The sequence below is a fragment of the Rhincodon typus genome, chromosome 45 (assembly GCF_021869965.1).
Source record: "Rhincodon typus isolate 14 chromosome 45, sRhiTyp1.1, whole genome shotgun sequence".
Lineage (NCBI taxonomy): Eukaryota > Metazoa > Chordata > Chondrichthyes > Orectolobiformes > Rhincodontidae > Rhincodon > Rhincodon typus.
The window spans coordinates 8,832,721-8,855,343 of NC_063376.1; the positions used below are offsets into that span (position 1 = coordinate 8,832,721).

Here is a 22,623-nt window from a genome sequence, read left to right on the forward strand (position 1 = left end):
ATCCCATGAGTGAATAAAGAACTGGAAAATTTTCAGAGGGCCTATCCGGTATCAAATCGAGGTAAGATTTAGTATCCGTGGGTTTCCTCTGACTGCTCACTGGAGGCTTTGGGAATTGGGAAATAAAGGCTCAAACAAGTTACCAATTGAGAGCCTGATATACAGAGCAAGGTCACAAATCAGACACTCAGAATGGATTTCGGAAGAGGACTGTTGAGCGGATGCAGAAGATATCTACCAGGATTGGGAGAGCGTGCAAGGGGAAGAAAGTGAGTAAGCACGAGAGAGCGAGCGAGACACAGTGGGACCACAAGACACAGGAGCAGACATCAGGCCATTCGGAGTTCAGAAAAGATTTACAAGGATTTGTCAGGGTTGGAGGGTTTGAACTACAGGGAGAGGCTGAATAGGCTGGGGCACTTTTCGCTGGATTGTCAGAGGGCGAAGGATGACCTTCTAGAGGTTTATAAAATCATGAGGGGCATGGATAAGGTAAATAGGCAAGGTCTTTTCCCTGGGGTGAGCGAGTCCGAAATTAGAGGGCATAGGCTTAAGGTGAGAGGGGAAAGATTTAAAAGGGACCTAAGGAGCAATTTCTTATGGAGAAGGTGTTGCATATATAGAATGCATTGCCTGAGGAAGTGGTGGAGGCTAGTACGATTACAATATTTAAAAGCCACTTGGATGGGTAGATGAATAGGAACGGTTTAGAGGGATGTGGGCCAAATGCTGGCAAATGGGACGAGATTGATATAGGATGGTCAGCATGGGCAAGTTGGACCAAAGCATCTGTTTCCGTGCTGTACATCTCTATGACTCCGAGTCTGCTCTGCCATGGTTATCATCATCTTATCACGGTTGATAAGTTTCTCAAACCCATTCTCCCGCTCTCTTCCTGTAACCCTTGATCCCCTTGACAATCAAGAACCTATCCCTGTCTTAAATATACAGAATGACCTGACCTCCACAGCTTATTGTGGCAATGAATTCCATAGATTCACCACTCTGGGTGAAGAAGTTTCTCCTTCTCTCCGATCTAAAAGGTCTTCCCTTTACTCTAAGGCTGCACCCTCGGGCCCTACTCTCTGATCTAAAAGGTCTTCCCTTTACTCTAAGGCTGCACCCTCGGGTCCTAGTCTCTCCTACCATTGGAAACATCTTCCCAGCATCCACTCTGTCCAGGCCATTCAGTATTCTTGAGTTTCAATTAGATCCCCCCTCATCCTTCTAAACTCCATCAACTATAGACCCAGAGTCGTCAACCAATCCTCATACGTTAAGCTTTTCATTCCTGGGATCATCCTCGTGAACCTTCTCTGAACCCGCTCCAGGGCTGGTACATCCTTCCTGTGGTATAGGGCCCAAATTACTCACAATACTTCAGATGTCTTCTGACCATAACTTTATAAAGCTTCATAAAGTACATTCCTGCTTTTAGGGCGGCACAGTAGCTCAGTGGTTAGCACTGCTGCCTCACAGAGCCAGGGACCCAGGTTCAATTCCACCCTTGGGTGACTGTCTGTGTGGAGTTTGCACATTCTCCCTGTGTCTGCGTGGGTTTCCTCCCGGTGCTCCGGTTTCTCTCACAGTCCAAAGATGTGCAGGCTAGGAGGATTGGCCATGCTAAATTGCCCGTAGTGTTCAGGGATGTGTAGACCAGGTGAGTTACAGTGGGGTGGGTCAGGGTGGGATGCTTTGAGGTTCAGTGTGGACTTGTTGGGCTGAAGGGCCTGTTTCCACACTGTAGGGATCTATAATCTATGATTCTATGATATTCTAGTCCTCTCGAAATAAATGCCAACATTGTCTTTGCCTTTCTAACTCTCAACTCAACCTGCAAGTTTACCTTAAGATAATCCTGGACTAGTACTCCCATGTCTTCTTGCACTTCAGATTTCTAAATTTTCTCCCCATTTGGAAAATACTCTATGCGCCTACTCTTCCTACCAAAGTGCATGATCTCACACTTTCCCATGTTGTATTTCACCTGCCACTTGTTTGCCCTTTCTTCTCACCTGTCTAAATTCTTCTTCAGCCTCCTCCCCTCCTCAACACTACCTTGTCCCTCCACCTATCCTGGTATCATCTGCAAACTTAGCCAGAACGCCCTTAGTTCCTTCATCTAAATTGTTAATGTACAAAGTGAAAAGTTGTGGTCCCAACACTGACCCTTGTGGAATACCACTAGTCAGCACCTGTCATCCTGTGAAGGACCCTTTTACCCCCACTCTCTGCTTTCTGCCAAACAGCCAATCTTCTATCCAGGCTAGTAGCTTGCCTCTAAAGCCATGGGCCCTTATTTTACTTAGCAGCCTCCTGTGCGGCACCTTGTCAAAGGCCTTCTGGAAAGAAAGAAGGAAAGAAGGATCGATCGCTGGATTGGATCGATCCGATTGAGAGACAGACAGACAGACAGAATTGGGGGAGGAGAGAGAGAGAGACAGATAGAGGAGGAAGACAGAGAGACAGAGTGACGGGGTGGGGAAGGAGCGAAAGAAAGGGAGAGAGGAAGGAGCGAAAGAAAGGGAGAGAGAAAGAAAGAAAGAAAGGGAGGGAGGGAGGGAGTGAGGAAGGAAAAGAGAAGAGTAAGAAAATGAGAGGGAAACGACGAATTGGATTGTTCTACTGACAGAATCAAGGACCTTGATGGGCCAAATGGCCCTTTTCTGCATCATATGACTCTGTTCTCCTTCACATGTTTATCTAGCTTCCCCTCAAATGCATCTACATGTCCTACATGTCTCACCTGTTCCTGATAGCTCATTGCACATTTCAGTCACTCCCTTAGTCAAGGATTTGTTCCTGAACATTCCACTGGGAGTTATTACTGACTGTCTTATATTTCTCATCCCTAGTTTTAATCTGGATGCCACATTGAAAGGCAGCCACACACTTTTGTCCTCCCCATGTGACAGAAAAGATCATTAAGTATTAAGTACAATCACTCTCCGCTAATTCTGAGGAGGGGATGAGGAATGTCAGACTGCAGAAATCAGTAAGTCATGGACAACCAAACACAAATTGTCAACAAAGACTGAGAAACAACCTGCCGAAAAGGAAACATTTGTTTACCCGATACATGCAGACAAATCTGTATTAGAAAATATTAGATAGCTTGCACAGCAATCCAAGAGAATAATCCCATCCAAGAGCTAATACATCACTGTGCAAAGCTCATTAATTTCTGGTTGAACAGCTAGGCTGAACACAGCTAGAGATCTGTTTAATATATCATACACACATTTACTTACACAAGACAAATCCTTATTACCACACAAAGTGTGTGTGTACAGAGGATTCCCAGAGGATCGGTGTAGACTTCTTGAGGAGGGGAATGGGATAAAACCTTAGTTATTTAGCAATAGTCAGACATGAGAAATGACAGCAGAGTGCAGGATCTGCCCTGTGTGCTATGGAGAATTTTGGGTTTCTTCAGGGAGAGTGGAGGAGAAAAACAGACAGAGGGAGAGAGAGAAGAAACAAACCAAACATAAAGGAGTTACGAAAGCAGCAGGTGGAACACCAGGTTAACCTGCAATAACCAATGTTGGTCAGTGGCATATGAGTCAGCTGAGGTCAGCTTCATACACAAGGTGGAAATTTTCTCCCCCTAAATAATTAAGTTCATCTTATCAAGCATTTAGAAATGGGGACATTCATCTCACTTGTACCCAAAGACTCTTTGCATGTAGAATTTACATTAACTGATTTAGATGGGTAGGATCATGATTGATAATCTGTTGAAAAATGGTCCTTCAACCAAAAATACTTTTGAGAAATCATACAATTGAGGAGGCATGGTACAATGGTTTGTCATCATGATTGGATCTAGATACCAGCTCAGGACAATTGGCAGCTCTTCCACCTCAATGTCACAGCTTCAAGTGCAAACCGTGTCACCCAAGGGTGCATCACCTGGAGGGTCAGCTTTCAGATAAAGTATTACAACTGACACTGATGCGCCAAATTGCAGAGAAGCAACGGGCTTTCTTGGTGTCAACACATCACACATCACCACCTAAAAAAGGTCTCTGGGGCATTCAGGAATTACTCGAAGTGGAAACCATTAAAGAATATCCAATGTATAACCTTTTGCTTTCTCAATCATCTTCCTGACTGACTGTTCTAGACGGCTTCTTCATTAGGTGCAAACTTCCAGCAGGGAGTATTGCCAGCTGGAATAGTTAGAATCATAGAATCCCTACAGTGTGGAGGCAGGCCATTCAGCCTATCGTGTCCACACCAACCCTCTGGAGGGGGTCCCACTCAGACCACTCCCACCCCCCAAGGAGCCTGCAGTTCTCATGGCTAGCCTGCCTAGCCTGCACATTGCCTGGACACAATAGACAACTTAGCATGACCAATCCACCTAACTAGCACATCTTTGGACGGTGGGAGGAAACCCACACAGACAGTCGCCCGATGAATCAAACCTGGGTCCCTGGTGCTGAGAGGCAGCAGTGTTAACCACTGAGCCACCGCACTGCCCCTTTTTCTCCCGTGCAAAGCTTACTGATGTCCAATCTGCATCTTGTTTACATGACTGCCACATAATTTAGTACTAGCCGAAACACAAAGTTGCTTGGTGAACAATGATGCTTTATAGCAGCATCATGGACCTCCACTCCTGTCAGGTACAATTTCTCAACTTAAGTTGCGAGATTGTAGAATGTGCCTCTGCAAGGTACGTAGACTTGCCAAATTACTGCATCTTCACATTTCCAAAGTTGTTCCTTTTTCCGCTTCTAAATGTGTTCAGAGTCTCTGGAAAGCTCTCACTAACAGATTGCATCCTTTTCCCTTTGATGGCCTTGCCAGAGGACTGACAACCAGGCAGTTCATTCCACTGTTGGATAGCAAGCAGGAAGAAGGGCAATTTTCTCTGCTCTGTCTTTTTCTTTATAAAGGAGCAGACATTAAAAACTTATTGAATTGGTGTTCGGTGGGAAAGAGAGTTTTCTTTGGCACTCTGCAATATGTGCCGAGTGCTCCAGTCCTCCGAGTCACAGCCAGAGCCAACTTTCTGACATTCAAAGTGACAGAAACATGCCTCGTTATGCACCTACCCTCTGAACAATCATTGTTCCATCTCCATAGGTGTTGCTGGATGTTTCAGCTGCTGAAGACTCCTCTTCATCATGCACCACCATTGTGCTTACGCTGTCTGTGTCACCATCTTTGTTACGGCTTGGTCTGAAGAACAAAGCCAAAAATTCGAAAAAATTTCGAGCGATACCATTTATTTTCAGCATCAATTTATTTTGTGACTGCTTTAAGACATAGATTTTATCTGCAGAGAAGGAGTTATCATTATTATAAAGTCATGGCTCTCATTTTCCGGGCAAATCATATTATAGAAGTCTATCCTGTAGTTGTTCTTTTGATCTTTATTCATTCATGGGATGAGAGTGACACTGGCAACAACAGCATTTGTTGCCCATCCCTAATTATCCCTGAATTGAAGAGCTTGTTACATCATTTCAGAGATTAGTTAGGAGTCAACCACATTGCTGTGGATCTGGAGTCAAACTAGGGTTGTTTTCTCTGGAGCAGAGGGGAGAGGTTAAGGGAAGACTTGATAGAAGTCTGTAAAATTATAGATAGGGTTGACAGTCAGAATCTTTTTCCCAGAACTGAATTGCCTAATACTTGGACGCATGCATTTAAGGTGAGAGGGAAAAGTTCTAAGGAGATGTGAGGGGCAAGTTTTTTTTTTAAACAGAGTGGAAGGAGTTTGGAATGCACTGCCAGGGGTGGTGGAGGAGGAAGGTACGATAGGGGCGTTTAAGGCACTTTTAGACAAGCACATGGATGTGCAAGGAATGGAGGGATATGGACCAAGGGCAGGCAGAAAAGATTAGTTTTGTTTGGCATCATGTTCGGCACAATATCGTGAGCCGAAGAGCCCGTTCCAGGGCTGTACTGTTCTATGTTCTATGATTCCAGGTAAGGACAGCAGATTTCTTTCCCTGCAAGGACTTTAGTGAGCCAGCTAAGTTTTTGTAATAACTGCTGATTGTCTCAGTAAGTGACCATGAAACTTGATTTCAATCACAATTCCTTTACAATTGATTAGTTAAATGCACATATTAAGTCCACCAGCTGCCACGGTGATATTTGAACCCACATCCCAAGGCCTTGTGAGTTACTAGTTGAGTGACATTACCATGGTGTCATCATTGCCCTGCTATGCACTGATAAACGTACATGTGGAAGCAGGGAGGCTACTGTGCTTCCACAGCTCGATACACCTGACTATGCTAGCAGATGAGAATAGCCATCTAACTGAGGCACTAGACAGGACAAACAGACAAACTTCTGGGAAGAGAGAGAAAGAAATTTGGACTGGGTAATGATTATCTGAAGGCAACTTATTGAATTCACATCCAAAAAGCACGCTTTCTTCCCACAACACATGACTGACTAGGCATCCTCTTTCTGTTTCAGGTTTGAAGTTGTTTGCTTTTACTGGTGCCTTGTCAGCAGGAGCTGGCTGTCTCACTCAAAAGTGATAAAGCTGACAATAGGTGGGAGTAGGCAGTCATGAGGTAGCTAACAAGAAGGACAGCATGTATGATTTGCACTGTGCCATGTACTTTTAAAAAGCAGCTTGTTACTGGTCATTGCTGCCATAACGAGGGCCCTGGGTCTCTTTTTAACCAGTGAATGAGTCGTTCATAAAGTGATGAAGCAGCTGAGCTGCCCAGCCACTTCAGTCTGGACCACAGGAAGTACTCACCCTGATCTGGAGCCATCAGAGCTGGACAGATTCTCATCTTGACGTTCACTGTCAGCTTCCTCCTCATCATCATCACTGCTGCCAGAGTCCTCACTGGAGGACGAGTAGTCCATCACTTTAACCGGTGGTTTGGGCAGCTCGTCTGACCGGATGTCTTTCCCCAGGTTCAGCATGTCCTTTAGAAACACATTAAACGCTCTTATTCTAGCAGGAAAAACCCAAGGTCTTTACACCAACCAGCAAACCTACTTGTTCAGTTAACGTGCTAGAGTTCCCACACATCTGACAATAGAGGCTTTTTACTGATCATAGCAAGCCAACAATTACGTGATTTCAATGAACTGTCAACAGACATGCTCAAAGTGAACCTTAACACAGAAATTATACATTCCCTATCGAGATCCCTTCATGAAAACGAAAAGAAATATGTCGTCATGCTGATATGAAAACTGGCTTGCTACATGGGAAAATCACTCATCCGACAGCTTCTTTCATTCCACCCAACAGCTACACATAGCTATTCCGATATTAACACTTACAGCAGTCACAAGCCCATTAAAAGATCCTTTTGTAGCATTAAACTTGCTGTCAAGTCCAGAAATGCAGGTCTCCAGTGCACTCTCTGGTTTTGTTCAGTGCATTAATCACCTTACTTACAAGAAAGAATTTGATTATATCTGTGACCCTGTCTGCCCTCGTACAATTTACAATTTGATTTCAATGTCCTCAGTCTATGCTTTCTATCTCATCAAGTTTGTACACCCTAAAGACCATCTCTTAGTTACGCTCTTTCTCTGACCAAAAGGCCCAAATTTACCTTGTGCTTTGAGATAAATGACTGGGGAAACTTCAGGACTTTGGGTTTACAGCGAGGGAGTGCAACTAATTGGCTAGCTTGTTCAAAGAGCTGGCACAAACATGATTGGCCAGTTGGCCTCCTGCCTCGCTGGTAGGTTCCGTGCTGTCTCACAGCTTAGACATTTGACGTGGTCAGCCATGAGGCTTTCCGCTGCAATATCCCCAGTACTCAGAAAATTCCCTTGTGTAGCAAAGACCAGAAGCGGACACGGTATTCCCGCTGTAGCCTGATCAGAACATCGTACTGTTCCTTTCTTTGACCACACACTGACATCTTGGTTTTGGGGATCAACAACGATTTTCCTGATTGACTACAGCAGAGAAGCAGCCACAATGACCAAGACTCCCACGTTTCTTTCACCATCATCCTGAGCTGCTTTAACCCCATTAATGCTGTATTGGTGGGTTGGTATTGGTAAGTGTATGCATGTGAACAAGGAGAGAGCTTTCTATGAGGTTGCAAAGCTGAACATCAAGCCAAAGCAAATACAATCCAACATATACAAATGTCAGATGTAAAAGCAAGCTTACAGTAAAATACAGATTGACACTAACCTCACCTATTGCCCTCTTATAGCTCTGAGAAGTGGCAAAGTTTTGAAGGCAAAAAGGAAGAAGGCACAAAGTTATTTAAAAACAAATTGAAATCACACATCATTAAACTAATTCAAATTCAATACTGCAGCCATAATACACTCAAAGTCATACTTCTAAGACAAAATGAACGACAGGACAGTTTCAGGAGAGAACAGTAAATCAAGTTTAGAGTAACAGGATATACAGAATGGCTTAAATTGCACTGTGATCCAATTGTTTACATTCAACTAAAGAAGGATTTGCGCTCCTGACTTCACACAACCTTGTGCATCTTTGTAGGGAAAGCAGCCTGGATACATTGATTTAATTACCAAGCAAATCTGCTCAAGACTGAACACATCGGAGTCTGGCCAGATACTGAGATTGCAAAATGCTTCTCCAGAAGGGTTGGAAGAAGACAGAATTGGCAGGTGACACTGGGACAGGAGGTGTAACTCCAAATGCCAGCTTTCCACAAAGTCAGAATCTGAGCAATTCACCTGTGACAACGTGGCTGAGAGCTGGCAAGTGGATATTTCTTGCAAGGAGATCTCAAGTTGCAGAGGGCAGGAGTTTCTTTTCAATTTACACATGGGCTGTAGGTGTCACTGGCTAGGTTAACAGTTATTGCCCATCCCTAATTGGCCTGAACTACCACCTTGAACCACTATAGTTCTTGAGGTACAGAAATAATGTCATAGCTCCAAGTCAGGATGGTGTGTGACCTAAAAGGGAACTTGCAAGTGGTGCTGTTCCCATGCTTCTGCCACCCTTGTCCTTCTAGGTGTTTTGGCCTGGAATAATATTTTGCATGCTCTAGACTGTTTACTGTGGTGTCAGCTTCCCTCCGCTGGCTCAGACGAGGAGTAACTCACTCACACAAACCAGGAAGACCCCAAGTGAAATCCAGTTAAAATCACGACAGGCATAATAAACCCTTTGTGTATCCATCAGTTGTTCATGCAGAGGCCATTCAGCCTATCAAGTCTGTGCAATCATTCAATTAGATCTGGCTGATCTGTACTTGAACTCCATCAATCCATCTTGGTTCTGTCACGCTCAATACCTTAACCAAAGTAAGATGTATCAATTTCAATTCTGAAGCCTTCAACTGACCAGCAGCATTTTTTAGTGGGGCAAGAGATTTCCATGCCCATGTGAAGAGCTGTTCTCGACTCTAACGTCAAGGTTTTTCTTGTTTCTTCTGTACTTTTCCCAATATTTCCCAATCCCAAATACCCCCTCACCTGCATCCGCCTATCATCACCCCACCTCCCCTCCCTCTCGCTTCCCTGACCTGACACAACCTGTCCATCTTCCTCCCCATCTATCTGCCCCACCCTTCCCACCGACCAATCCCCACCACTGCCTACCTGCACCCACCTATCACCACCCCACCTACCTTACCCCAGCTCCACCCCTCTACCCTCTGTTTATTTCCCAGCTCCCTTCCCCCTCCCCAATTCTGAAGAAGGATCCCGACCCAAAACATCGACTTTCCTACCCCTCTGATGCTGCCTGATCTAGTGTTCTTCCAGCTCCATACTGTGTTGTCTCTGACTCCAGCATCTGCGCTTCTTGGTATCTTTGATTTCTCTGTACTTAATACTTTAATCATCATAAAATACCTTGATTTGATTGCTTTTCTCGAGTTGAATACAAACCCCTGCTGTTTTTAAAAAAAAAGGTGCGTTATGTCTTGTGGCTGTGCTAATCCAGGGAAGTGGTGAGAAGATTATATCATACACATGTATCAACAGCAAGGGGAAAAAACATGCTTCTCAACCAAGGTGAGCAGCTTGGGCACTCAATCTGAAGACTACACAAACAAAGAAAGTAGCAAGACCTAGTTATTAAGATTGCTCAAAGAGTGCAGCTCAATCTAAGTCAGTCAACTCAGTAGACGGCTCAGGGTTGATTAAACTGACTGCAAATTTTCTGAAGAAGGGTCTAGACCCGAAACGTCAGCCTTCCTGCTCCTCTGATGCTGCTTGGCCTGCTGTGTTCATCCAGCTCTACACCTTGTTATCTCAGATTCTCCAGCATCTGCAGTTCCTACTATCTCTGCAAATAGACCTACTTGTCTTTTCACAGACAGTACATTGCATCATTACATTTGCTATAATCCTTGTTACTTAACAATCAAATGAGGAGGTATTTCAAAAAAGGATATTTGGCAAGCTCCTTTAGGAGACTGCTGTCACAGCGTGGAGGCACACAGGACAGTTCCTAATCATTTCACTTCAATTACGATCCAAGACACTTGAAGGGTGAGGAACCCATGTAGGGAAGCAGACACACTCCTGAACTGTTCAAGCTTCAGTGGATAATGTAATCTGGGCAATACTTAGAGCAATCCTCCTTTTCTTCTCTGGCCAAAAAAGAAATGCAGTGCAAAACTGCATTTACAAAACTGTGGCTATTTTTCCCCTCCAATTTCCTGGACCATCAGTCTGATTTGGATTGCTGACTCAGCATCAATTCAGTTGGACTATGTCGGCTCTGACCACTCAGAACAGAACGCAGGCTATTCCCCTCACTTGGACACCATCAGTGACATATGTCACTCCAGCAGCATTCACAATGGCGTCTGCCAAACCTGCAACTGCGTGAAACACATTCAACCAAAGGCTGCAGTAGGATTAAACTAAATGGAGTGAGATTACAGGTTGAGGGGGTGTTGATTGCTACTCAAAGCATAAATGCAGCAACAGATGCCTGTAAGTTTAGATGATGGCCTATTTGCTGGAAAAATATGACAAACAACTGCAATAAATTACTTCAAGATGCACTGACTGCTGCCATGTCAAGAAATGTAGCCATGCATCTGTACACAGCAAGATCCCACAGCACAAATCAATGATTAGTGCCTCCCTTTTGATGACACTGGTTGAGGGAGGAACATTGGATCAGAGAACCATTTTGCCATGGGATTGCTGATTGCAGCAGAGGGCAAGACCTTACCTGAAGGATTACACCCCAGGTGACATGGCACACCACCAGGATAATCTGCTTAATTAGTGTGCTCAAATCCAACCTTCTGCCGTAAGTAGCAGTATTGGCGACTGAGCCATAAGAGTGTGGGTAAGACTAATTTTACAAACACTCTCTCAGCATAGTAACAGGTTATTTGGTCTAACTGATCCATGAGGGAGTTGATGTTTCATATGAACCTCTTTCCAGTCTCCAAAAAGGTACATTAAATTTTACAGTGCTACGTGAAAACAGTGTTTTAATATTAAATTAGGAGAACATTAGGTAGATCCCACTTTACAATGTCACACTTTACAAAATCAAGATGACTGATTTTATTTAGAAAGCTGGAGTGGTAAATTACAGCAACAAATTGTATTTGCTTTATAATTTAATGAAGCAAAATAAAATCTCAGCATTTAAGATGAATGGGGCAACAAGAATAAAGGTAATTTTTCAGTAAAGTGTAACTCAAGTGAATCACTTCTGCTTAATTTTCACATAAGTGTGCATCCTGCCCTGTAAATTTGAGAACTGTCTGAGTGAAGAGTTCTCCACATTGTAACAAAACTTAAGGATATTCCAAGCGCTTCCTCTCATAAGCAACAATGTAGGATTTCTTATAAAGGGAGGAAATATTTCACGTTCTGTAAACATGAATGCGAGGCTAACCTCCTAGAATTCCCAACACTGGTAAAAACCAGAAAATGGATAAACCGTATCTAAGCTCAGTCACTTTAGCATAGAAGGGACTGTTTGACAATTCCAGAGGGTCACTGACCTACTATTTCAGCCTCCTACATTAGTCAGCATTCACACTTACTGCAGGTCTTCCAGGTCGTGAGGTAGTGCGTATCTCCTCTGGCTTTCCCCGGTTTGTATCCTGCGAGAGGACTGGCGATCCTTCAGGCTTGGAGGAAGCTGGTGGTGTATTTGTGCGTGTGGGTATGGGGGTGGAAAGAGGGGAAAAGAAAAGTCGCAAGTTAACAACTGCAAGCATAGCACTTAGCTAATTCAAGTCAAGTTAAGGTCACTGATGTTTTGACTCTAAAACAATAATCTCGAAATGAACACATATCTAGGTTTTAAACATTCCTGATAATGTTATTTTTGTTTTAAAAAATCTTCACTTGTCTCCTCTCAAATCAATCTCTACAGTTGAACATACTGAGCTCAAAATATCCAAATAACAATCCAACCTCTGCAGAAATACTTGAGTTGACTGAAGACTACCTTTCATATCCTCTATGTGCCAAAACCACTTAGTCACTGTTCAAAGTACAATTGGTATCATAATGTAGAAACATGACGATCAACCTAAATGAACAATGCTGTTAATGCTCCATTTGAGCATTCTTCCTCTTGATTTTTCCTCTCAAATTAACTTTTTTCTTCTTTCGCCTTAATCTACTTACATAGCTTTCCTTTAAAAACATTTTCCTTCAACTGTTCATTGTAGTAGTGCAGTCTTATCATTCATTGAATAAGACAGTTCTTAAAAGACAATCCTTGCTGGATTTATTCCCTATACTTTACAATTACTGTAGACATACAGGAACAGCAGGAAAGGCTCACCAGGCTGGTTCCTAGGATGATTAACTGGCATTTAGAAGAACGTGAGTGGATCTCATTCAAACATAAAATTCCGCAGGGCCAGACTGAATACAAGAATGATGTTCTCCCTGGCCAAGGAGGGGATTTAGTCCCAGAACTAGAGGTCATCATGGTTTCAGGATAAAGGCTCAGCTATTTTGGACTGAGATGAGGAGAAACAATTGTAAACCACAAGTCACTATTTAAGAAAGAAATAGATTTCTAAAGACTAAGACACTAGGGCGGCACAGTGCCTCACAGTGCCAGTGACCCAGGGCAACTGTCTATATGGAGTTTGCATGTTCTCCCCACGTCTGCGTGTGTTTCCTCTGGGTGCTCCGGTTCCCTCCCAAGTCCAAAGATGTACACATTAGGTGAATTGGCCAAAAAGTAAATTGCCCTGTAGTGTTCATGGATGTGCGGGCTAGGTAGGTTGACTATGGTAAATAGGGAGTTATGGGGATAGGATTGGATGCTCTTCAGAAGGTTGGTGCAGACTTGATGGGCCAAATGTCCTCTCTGTATTGTAGGGATTCCATGATTCTTTGATTCTAAGGCCATCAAGGAGTATGGGCAGAGAGAGGAATTCGGCAATGTGAATCACGGAGCAGGCTTAATGACCTACTCCTGCTTTTTATGTAGATGTCAGCATACGAGCTGACCTTTGCAGCCTTGAAAAATCCCTCCAAGAATCAGAAAACTCAATTTATATGCCAAGTGTAAGAATGAACTTGGCACATAAAGCTTGTTGTTTTTTGTGCAGAAGTTTTTTTTTCTTTTTCCTGAAGAAGGGTCACTGGACCCAAAACATTAACTCTGATTTCTCTCCACAGATGCTGCCAGGCCTGTTTTTTCCAGCAATTTCTCTTTTTGTACATAAGGAAGGGTATTGTCTTATACACAGCAATGTGGCTGACTCTTAATTAAGGATGGGCAGAAAATGCTGGCCTGGCCAGCAAAAAACTCATCCGTGAATTAATTAATTTAAAAAAAAAACTGGGTTAACACTTATGCTGTGATCTAGGGTATGATCCGTCATTTTGATTTTCTGCACAAGTAGAAATATTTTCTCTGCATCTACCCCATCAAAGCCTTTCACAATCTTAAAATACTAGAACAAAGCTCAATAAGCAGACAGCCCAGAGTCTGGGAAATGCTAAGGGCAATCTGAGTGCAAGTTAAGTGAGCCAAAGATGGACAATGGAGGCTAATAGATAGGACTTAGCATGTTGATCATTATTTTCTGCGTCGTGTAGTGCTTGGTGTTCCCTGCTCTTCAGCAATTATTTGCAATTTTCCAGCAGTGCCTTGGAGTACTGCCAGGGTATACTCGATGTAGTTCGACCACAGCATCTAGAAATTTTAAGATGATCTTACATAATCATAGCTATTGGTAAAAGATTGAATATTTTAGAGCTTTTCACTTTGTGCAAGACTTTGAAGTGGCCTTAAGAATAGTGCCAACTTGATCTGACGACTTATGAGCCAGATTTCAATTTAGATGCACTTAATTCAAGTACTTTACAGTATATAGAATATGCAATGGAGCAAATCTGCTGGCAATAAGCCATATGATAACCAGCTTAAAATTTTGCTCCTAAATATATTGAGGTTTTCTAAACAGTACTTCAAATGAGCCTACTTACTTGTAATTCTGTTGCGCTCCATGGAACCAGTCCCAAGTACCCGATGGGGGCCAATCAGTGGGAGACTTTCTGCCCTTTCCCATCCTGGCTCAATTCTGCGTAGATCTGGATTGCTATAAGCAAAGCAGGACACCCAAGTTAGGCAACCGTTTGTGTGGCATAATGTCCCATAGCGACATGACTGGCTCAAGGTTTCACTTTAGTAAACGATTAAGCTGTGCACAAAGAACCCACCCAGAAAACACACAACAGATATACGGCAGTTTGCAACTGTGCTGCTAGGTTGAATTTTTGGGTAAGTTCCTTCCTGCCAGGAATTTAAAATCCAGTCAGCCAGCACATTAAAAAAAGACAAAAATGTATTTGCATAACACCTTTCCCAACCACAGGGAACCCCAATATTCTTCACAATCAATTAGCTATAACCGAAGTACCACCACCAATGTGACGTGGAAAAATGCAACCAGTTTTCACACAAAGGCCCCATAAGTAGCAATGAGCTAACATCCAGATCACATGTTATAAAAAAGTAGTGAGGTCAGTTATGTTATTAGTGAGGGACTGAAGAAGGAAAAGAAAGGTTCAGGGCCAAAAAAAACTAGGAATAGCAGTATGCCAGTTAGCCCTTCAGGCTTCTGCTCCATTCAGTAGATCAAATTCCACATTTCCATTAACTCCCAATAATGCTGTTTTAACATTACTGTCTAAGTTCAATAAGCCCTACCTCCACCGTCTTCTGATGTGGAAAGTTCCAAAGTTTCAAACCTCAGAAAAAATTTCCCCTCATCTCTGACCTAAAGGGGCAACCCCTAATTTTGAAACTGTGCCTTAGCTCTGGACATACGCACAAGACTAAACAGACTTTCCATGTCTAACTTGTCATGACCATCTTACACTTCAATTAAATCGCCCCTAGCTCTTCTAAATCCTAGTCAACAAGCCTAATTGTCTAATCTTTCTTCATAAGACAACATGTTCATTCCAAGTATCAATCTAAGAGACCTTTTCTGAACTGCCTCAAATGCAATGCTTACATGAGAAGACTGAAGCTACCTACAGCATTTGCGATGAGATCTTATGAAGGCTCTGCATAACTGGGCCATAGTACACTACTTTTATAGTCAATTTCTGTCATAAAGAATAGCATCTCTGAGTCTTCTTGATTAAATGTTGTAGGTGCATACTAACATTTTGAGAGAGTTATACACCAGAACACAAAGATCGCTTTGCACCTTGGACTTCTACAGTTGTTCACTTTTTAAATAATTTTTAAATGAACAACCTCACATTTTCCCATATTCAGTGTAATGCGGTAGTATCAGATTAGTCATGATCTTATTGAATGACACAGTAGACTCGAGGGAACAAGTGGTCTACTCCTGCACCCAAATTGTATGCTCGTATAACACTGACCAGGGCATTGCTCTCCCTTGAAACAATGGTCAGAGAATTTCACTTCATTTAAAAACAACCAATACTCTTGAACAGGTACCAAGATTACTTATTCTAAACAACAGGTGATGCATCCACTTATATATCAGTAAAATAAAGGAAGACTTGATCTGCTATTTCAGTCTTCATGCCTATGGCCATTCAAACACAACAATCATTACCTGGCCGATTTCCACAGGTACTGAGAATCAGAGAAGAGCCTAGAAGTGAAGGGAATAGCACAGGGCAGCTAAAAGTAACACCATCCTCAAACTAGTTTGCACTCTGGAACCTGCTTCATGCCATATTGAAGAAGCTATGAACTGACAAAGGAAGATGTCCATGGGATATACCCACTATGCAAGATACTGGAATGAGACAAATCTAAACAGAGACAGATTTCCTGCGTTGCATTTGGGCAAGCCAGCTCCCAGCTTTGTTCTTCTTTAAAGGCTGACAGCATTGCTGGCCACGGCATTTATTATTCCTCCCAAATTGCCCTTGAGAAGGTTTTAGTGAGCTAAGTTGACCGTGACAATCCATGGGATGCAGGGGTATTCACGATGCTCTTAGAAAGGGAGTTCCAGGATTCTGAACCAGAGACACTGGAGGAACAGCGATACATTTCCACATCAGGATGGGTGCATGGCTTGGAGTGGAACATGCAGGTGATGGTGTTCAAATACATCTCCTGCCCTCATCTTTCTCGGTGGCAGAGGACACAGGTTCAATAGGTGCTGTTCAAGGAGTGTTGGTGAACTACTAAAGCACATCTTGTATAATATGCACAATACTGACACTGTGCATCGGTGATGGAGGGAGTGAATGCTGAAGTGTTGAATTGGGTGATTAAATAAGTGGCACTGCAGAGTTACAATTGGTGGGTGGATCACAGAATTTGGACACAATTAGTCATCGAGATATACAGCACGGAAACAGACCCTTTGGTCCAACTCGTCCATGCCGACCGGATATCCTATATAAATCTAGTCCCATTTGCCAGCATTTGGCCCATTTCCCTCTAAACCCTTCCTATTCATATACCCATCCAGATGCCTTTTAAATGTTGTTCCGGTACCAGTCTCCACCACTTTCTCTGGCAGCTCATTCCATACACGCATCACCCTCTGTGAGAAAAGCTGACCCTTAGGTCCCTTTTAAATCTTTCCCTTTTCACCTTAAACCTATGCCCTCTATTTTTGAACTCCCCAACCCAGGTAAAAGACATTGCCTACTTACCCTATCCATGCCCCTCATGATTTTATAAATCTCTGGAAGGTCACCCCTCAGCCTCTGATGCTCCAGGGAAAATAGCCCCAGTCTATTCAGCCTCTCCCTATAGCTCAACCCTCCAACCCTGGTAACATCCTCGCAAATCTTCTCTGAACCCTTTCTAGTTTCACAACATCCTTCCTATAAGAGAGAGGCCAGAATTGGATGCAATACACCAAAAGGAGCCAAATGAATGTCCTGTACATCCGTAACATGACCTCCTAACTCCTATATTCAATGCACTGTCCAATAAAGGCAAGCATACCAAACACCTTCTTCACTACCCTATCTGAGACTCCACTTTCAAGGAACTTTGAACCTGCACTCCAAGGTCTCATCGTTCAGCAACACTCCCCAGGACCTTACCATTAAGTGTATAAATATTGCCCTGATTTGCCTTTCCACAATATAGCACATAACATTTATCTAAATTAAACTCCATCTGCCCACCTCAGCCCATTGGCCCATCTGGTCAAGATCCCATTGCACTCTGAGGTAACCTTCTTCACTATCCACTAAGCCTCCAATTTTGGTGTCACCTGCAAACTACTAACCATACCTCCTATGTTCACATCCAAATTATTATATAAATGACAACATGCAGTAGACCCAGCACTGATCCTTGTGGCACACTGCTGATCACAGGCCTCCAGTCTGAAAAGCAACCCTCCACCACCACCCTTTGTCTTCAACCTTTGAGCCATTCCTATATCCAAATAGCTAGTTCTCCCTGTATCCTGTGTGATCTAACCTTGCTAACCAGTCTACCATGAGGAACCCTGTTGAAAACCTTACTGAAGTCCATAAAAATCATATCCAATGCTCTGCCTTCATCAATCTTCTTCATTACTTTTTCAAACTAGTGAGGCATGATTTCCCACACACAAAGCCATGCTGATTATCCCTAATCAGTCCTTGCCTTTCCAAATACATGTAAATCCTGTCCCTCAGGATTCCCTCCAACAACTTGCCCACCACCGATATCAGGCTCACCAGTTTATAGTTCCCGGTCTTTTCCTTCCTACGTTTCTTAAATACTGGCACCACATTAGCCAACCTCCAGTCTTCCGGCACCTCACCTGCGGCTATTGATGATACAAATATCTCAGCAAGGGGCCCAGCAATCTCTTCCCTCGCTTCCCACAGAGTTCTAGGGTATACTTGATCAGGTCCTGGGGATTATCCACGTTTATGTATTTTAAGACATCCAGCACCTCCTCTTCTGTAACATGGACATTTTTCAAGATGTCGCTATTTATTTCCCACATTCTCCATCTTCCATTTCCTTCTCCACAGTAAACACTGATGCAAAATACTCATTCAGAATCTTGCCCATCTCCTGCGGTTCCACACATAGGTGACCTTGCTGATCTTTATTCTCCAAGAGAAAAGTGCACAAATGAGTGAGCAAAGATCAAGGCAAAAGGAATATTTCACATGAGATGGACTTAGTGCAACTGAGGCAAATTCAATGAGGTAACACTATAAGTGATTTGGGAACCGCACTAAGGGTTCCAGTCACTATTATAGCTATTGGTTCATAGTGACTGGATAACTGGCATTCTGATCTAACAAATAAATCTCCTGGATTTTACTCTTAAAAGTGGAATTTTACAATTCATTCTCTTCCTCATGAAAACCGTAAATCGGTGGTCTTGAGCACACACATTAGGTTAATGGCTTGCTGTGAACTTCCAGCATCGTCTGTATTTCACTCAGTTTGGTTAATCACCGGGTTGGCTGCCTGCTAAACTTGATTGAATAGAAGAGAACAAGGGGACAAGAGAGAGTGTTGAATGGTTTATATTACCTTGCACGTGGTGCCTGCCCCGGTCGATTTATCAGAGCACTACTGCTGTTCAGTGCTGTAGCTATGGAGGTCGTTCTCTGAGGAACCTTCAGCCAAAAAGAAACAAATCTGTTCATGTTCAATTCCAACAGCAAATCTACTCTGAAGAAAATATGGAGTTAGGCTGTGAGACTTTCTTCTCAAGTCATGCTTCGATGGATAAATTCCCTTTTAAAAGGCCATTGTGACCTGGCATTTGTATTGAGCACTGCTGTATTTAAAAAGTCAGTACTGTGACTTGAACTTCAGATAGGATCTGTCAGCCATTTGCTCATTTAGAGGTCAAATCGCACAGTGAGAATTATTTTAGCTTCATTAACAGTGGCCAATTAATTACATGCTCTAGGCACAGGGGATTGCATGATAACCTGTGTAATACTCCATCTGTTACTGAAGTCAATCTGCAAGATAATTTCAACTACCTTCTGTTAATAATGGGAGCTGCAATTAATACCTTGGCAGACAGTGTTAAAAAGTTTCATTTATACACTCTCTCCCATCTTGCAGAAAGAATTCAAGAGTAGTTTCTGTACAATGAGCAACTCTGGAACACAATTACTACCAGTGTCAACATAATGAGCAGTTATATTGATGCAAATTATCTTTTTTAAAAAATCAATTCATGAGATGCGGGCATCACTGGGTGGATCAGAATTTATTGTCCATCTTTAATTGCTCAGAAGGCAGTTCAGAGTCAACCACATCATTTTGGGTCAGGAATCACAAGTAGGTCAGACCAGATAAGGATGGCAGTTTCCTTCCCTAAAGGACATTGGTGAACCAGATGGGTTTTCACAATGGTTTCATGGTTATCATAAACTCTCATTTCCAGATTATTATTGAATTCAAATTCCACCATCTGCCATGATGGAATTTAAATCTGGGTCCTCAGAACATTACCTGGGCCTCTGGATTAATAGTCCAGCAGTAATACCAGCAGGTCTTTGCCTTTCCTAACGTAGAAGTCAATGAGTTAAGCAGTTAATCATTTTTCTTTGATTGTGATGGACGAGATTAGAATATTGGTCCAGGGCACTGAAAGAAATTCCCCCACCTATGTAATCTCCTCAGCAGTCCCATCCTCTGAAAACTCTGTATTCCTCACACTTTGGTTTTTATGCACCCCCTTATTTTCCTTGACCTCAAAACCACTTGCCTTCAGCCAAGGTCCTATGCTCCAGAATTCCCTTCCTAAACCGCTCCTCCAAGGTGCTCTTTAAAATCTACTTGTTTGACCAAGATGGTTACTAGTCACTTGCCTAACTAAAATCTATCATGGCATATCATGTGGCAGCCTTGTTAAATTGTGTCTAACATTGCTGCCAAGTGGCACTGAGGGGTTTCCCTGCAGTTGAAGCACAACATAAATGCAAGCTGCTGTGATTTCAAAGTTTGTCTACATAATCGTTCAGCCGTTTTAAGATAAAGATGCTTCAAGAGTCAAATTAGTCCTTTAAAATATCTCATCAAAAACATAGCACTTCTAACACTGTGACAATGCTACATCGAAGTGCCCGGCTACCTTTTTAATTAAGGTGTTGGAGTAATACTGCAACTCTCAACCTTCAGACTCAAATGGTGAACATACTAAGCCACACTATGCCTTCATCACCAATCTGCACCCGTTAAACGTGGTTCAGTCACAAACAAGTTTTGAGACAATGCACGGAGTACAACATCGGCTGTGATTCAGGGATGAGCTTCTACCCAGAACAAAACACTGGGATCAGTCTCCACTCTGAGATGGCTATGTGGATCATAAGTGTAAAGAACCTTGGATGCAAACAAGCATAAATGGTTTTATTCTATCATGGAGTGGGAGCATCACTAGCAAGACCAACACCCCTAACTTCCCTCTAATTGGATGGCTCTCTTGTCCATTTCAGACAGTCAGTTACATGGCTGTGTGCCCACAGTCACTTGTAGGCCAGAAAGGGTAAGGACGGCAGATTTACTTTCTTCAAGGACATTAGTGAACCAGATGGTTTTTTTAACAACCAATGTTAGTTTCATGGGCACCAGGACTGAAGTCAGCTTTCAATATCAGATGTGTTTTATTGAAGTTAAATTCCTCCAGTTGCTGTGCTGGGATTTGAATCCACAACCTCAGGATGCTAGCCTAGACTATTAATCCAGTGGCATTACCACCGCACCAATGTCTCCCACAAATTACACAGCAAAACATGCTCAAGGAACAGCAGAAGATAATTAGATCTATCTAACATATTCCATTTTCAATTACTCCACAGCTGACCTATACCTTAACTCTATTCACCCAATTTGCTTCTTTAATTCTTAACATACTTGCCAAAAATCAATCTCATTATTTGGCTCAAAGATAACAAGGATGGTTTGTGTGGGCGATAGAGATGTCAGTGATGCAGCAACAATACTCTTTTGAAATTGGGGATTGAGATTGAGATTCTGTTCAGATACATCTGCAACCAGCTGATGCCATATAAGACTGTGGCAGTGATAGGAATGGCAGAAGAAGCTTCACATCTGATTCTCTGTGTACCTGACCTGGGCGTGCTCCAGGTGCTACAAGATGGGAAAATGTGCGTTAATCATCCACCTTCATGATCTGAAACTCTCACAGAGGAATAAAATGCTGGGTGTTTGAGTTATGTCGCAATTAGTCACAAGGAAATGTCACAAAAGCTCTTCAAAAGCACAACCAAGTTGTTGTGTTTTGAAACATCTCAAATTTACATACTGATTCATTATGATCTTATTCACGCCTTGTCCCTTCACCTGAATGGTATCAAGAGAGCTTTTTCTCAGCCCCTCGTACTTGAAGTATTAATCCCCAGTGTTGCATTTGGGCAAGGCAAGAGCAAAGGTAGAGTTCAGATGAAAGGAGTTGAGATTTTGGCGTTAGAGAGCAAGTGTAAGGAAACATATTGCATTACAGTATCATTTGGAAGCCATGTGTTCTGCCCTACCATTAATAATGCCATTACATGTTCCCAACTCCACATTTACTATGGAAACTTCCCGAGTAAATTATACCGTGATTATTTTCTCCTACCAGTGGTGGCACTGTAAGAGAGGGTACAACTACCAAGTAACTTGTTTACACAGGCAATCAGCATTCTAAAATGTGAGCACAAGGATTACGATGGAAAAGTTTACAGAAAGCTCCCACAATTATAAAACGTAGACTAAAATAACTCTGGAACCTGTGGCACAGTCAAATTTACCACATTAGTCGTTAATCAGGCATAACAGGTTACAATCTCTCAATTTTTCATTAAAAAAACAGACAAAGCATGGTAGCTAAGAACATAATACCAGAAGACCAACCAAAAATGTATGGCGCAAGCCTCAAGATAGAAGGCACACTATTCTAATAGTAGCAGAATGCACAATTCATTGTGTACAGCTTTGGTCTCCTTACCCAAAGGAGTGTACACTTATTAATGAAGGTTTACAAGCTAATTCCTGGGTGCAAAGGATTATCCTATGAGAAAAGATTAAATACTCTGGACCTTTAATCTCTGGAGTTAAGAACAAGTGGTGATCTCATTCAAAAATACAATTTTATTGCAGGGCTTGACAGGTAAAGTGCAGGAAGGATGTTTCCCCTAGGACCAGGACAGACAGTCTCAGAATATCAGTAATGCATTTAAAACAGAGATGAGGAAGAATTGCTTCATTCAGAGGTGGTGTATGTTTGGAATTCT

The 22,623-nt window shown here is 42.6% G+C and overlaps 1 protein-coding gene across 1 annotated transcript in view; it reads right to left on the bottom strand.

Annotated features, from left to right (window-relative positions):
* LOC109930066 (misshapen-like kinase 1) overlaps window positions 1–22,623 on the bottom strand; it is a 119,772-nt gene that overhangs the window by 29,719 nt on the left and 67,430 nt on the right. The window contains exons 10-14 of the mRNA XM_048620061.1: window positions 18,899–18,984; window positions 14,386–14,498; window positions 11,970–12,067; window positions 6,740–6,915; window positions 5,067–5,193 (exon numbers count right to left, since the gene is read on the bottom strand). Of these exons, the coding sequence (XP_048476018.1) occupies window positions 5,067–5,193; window positions 6,740–6,915; window positions 11,970–12,067; window positions 14,386–14,498; window positions 18,899–18,984 (600 nt within the window). The remainder of the gene's footprint in view (window positions 1–5,066; window positions 5,194–6,739; window positions 6,916–11,969; window positions 12,068–14,385; window positions 14,499–18,898; window positions 18,985–22,623) is intronic.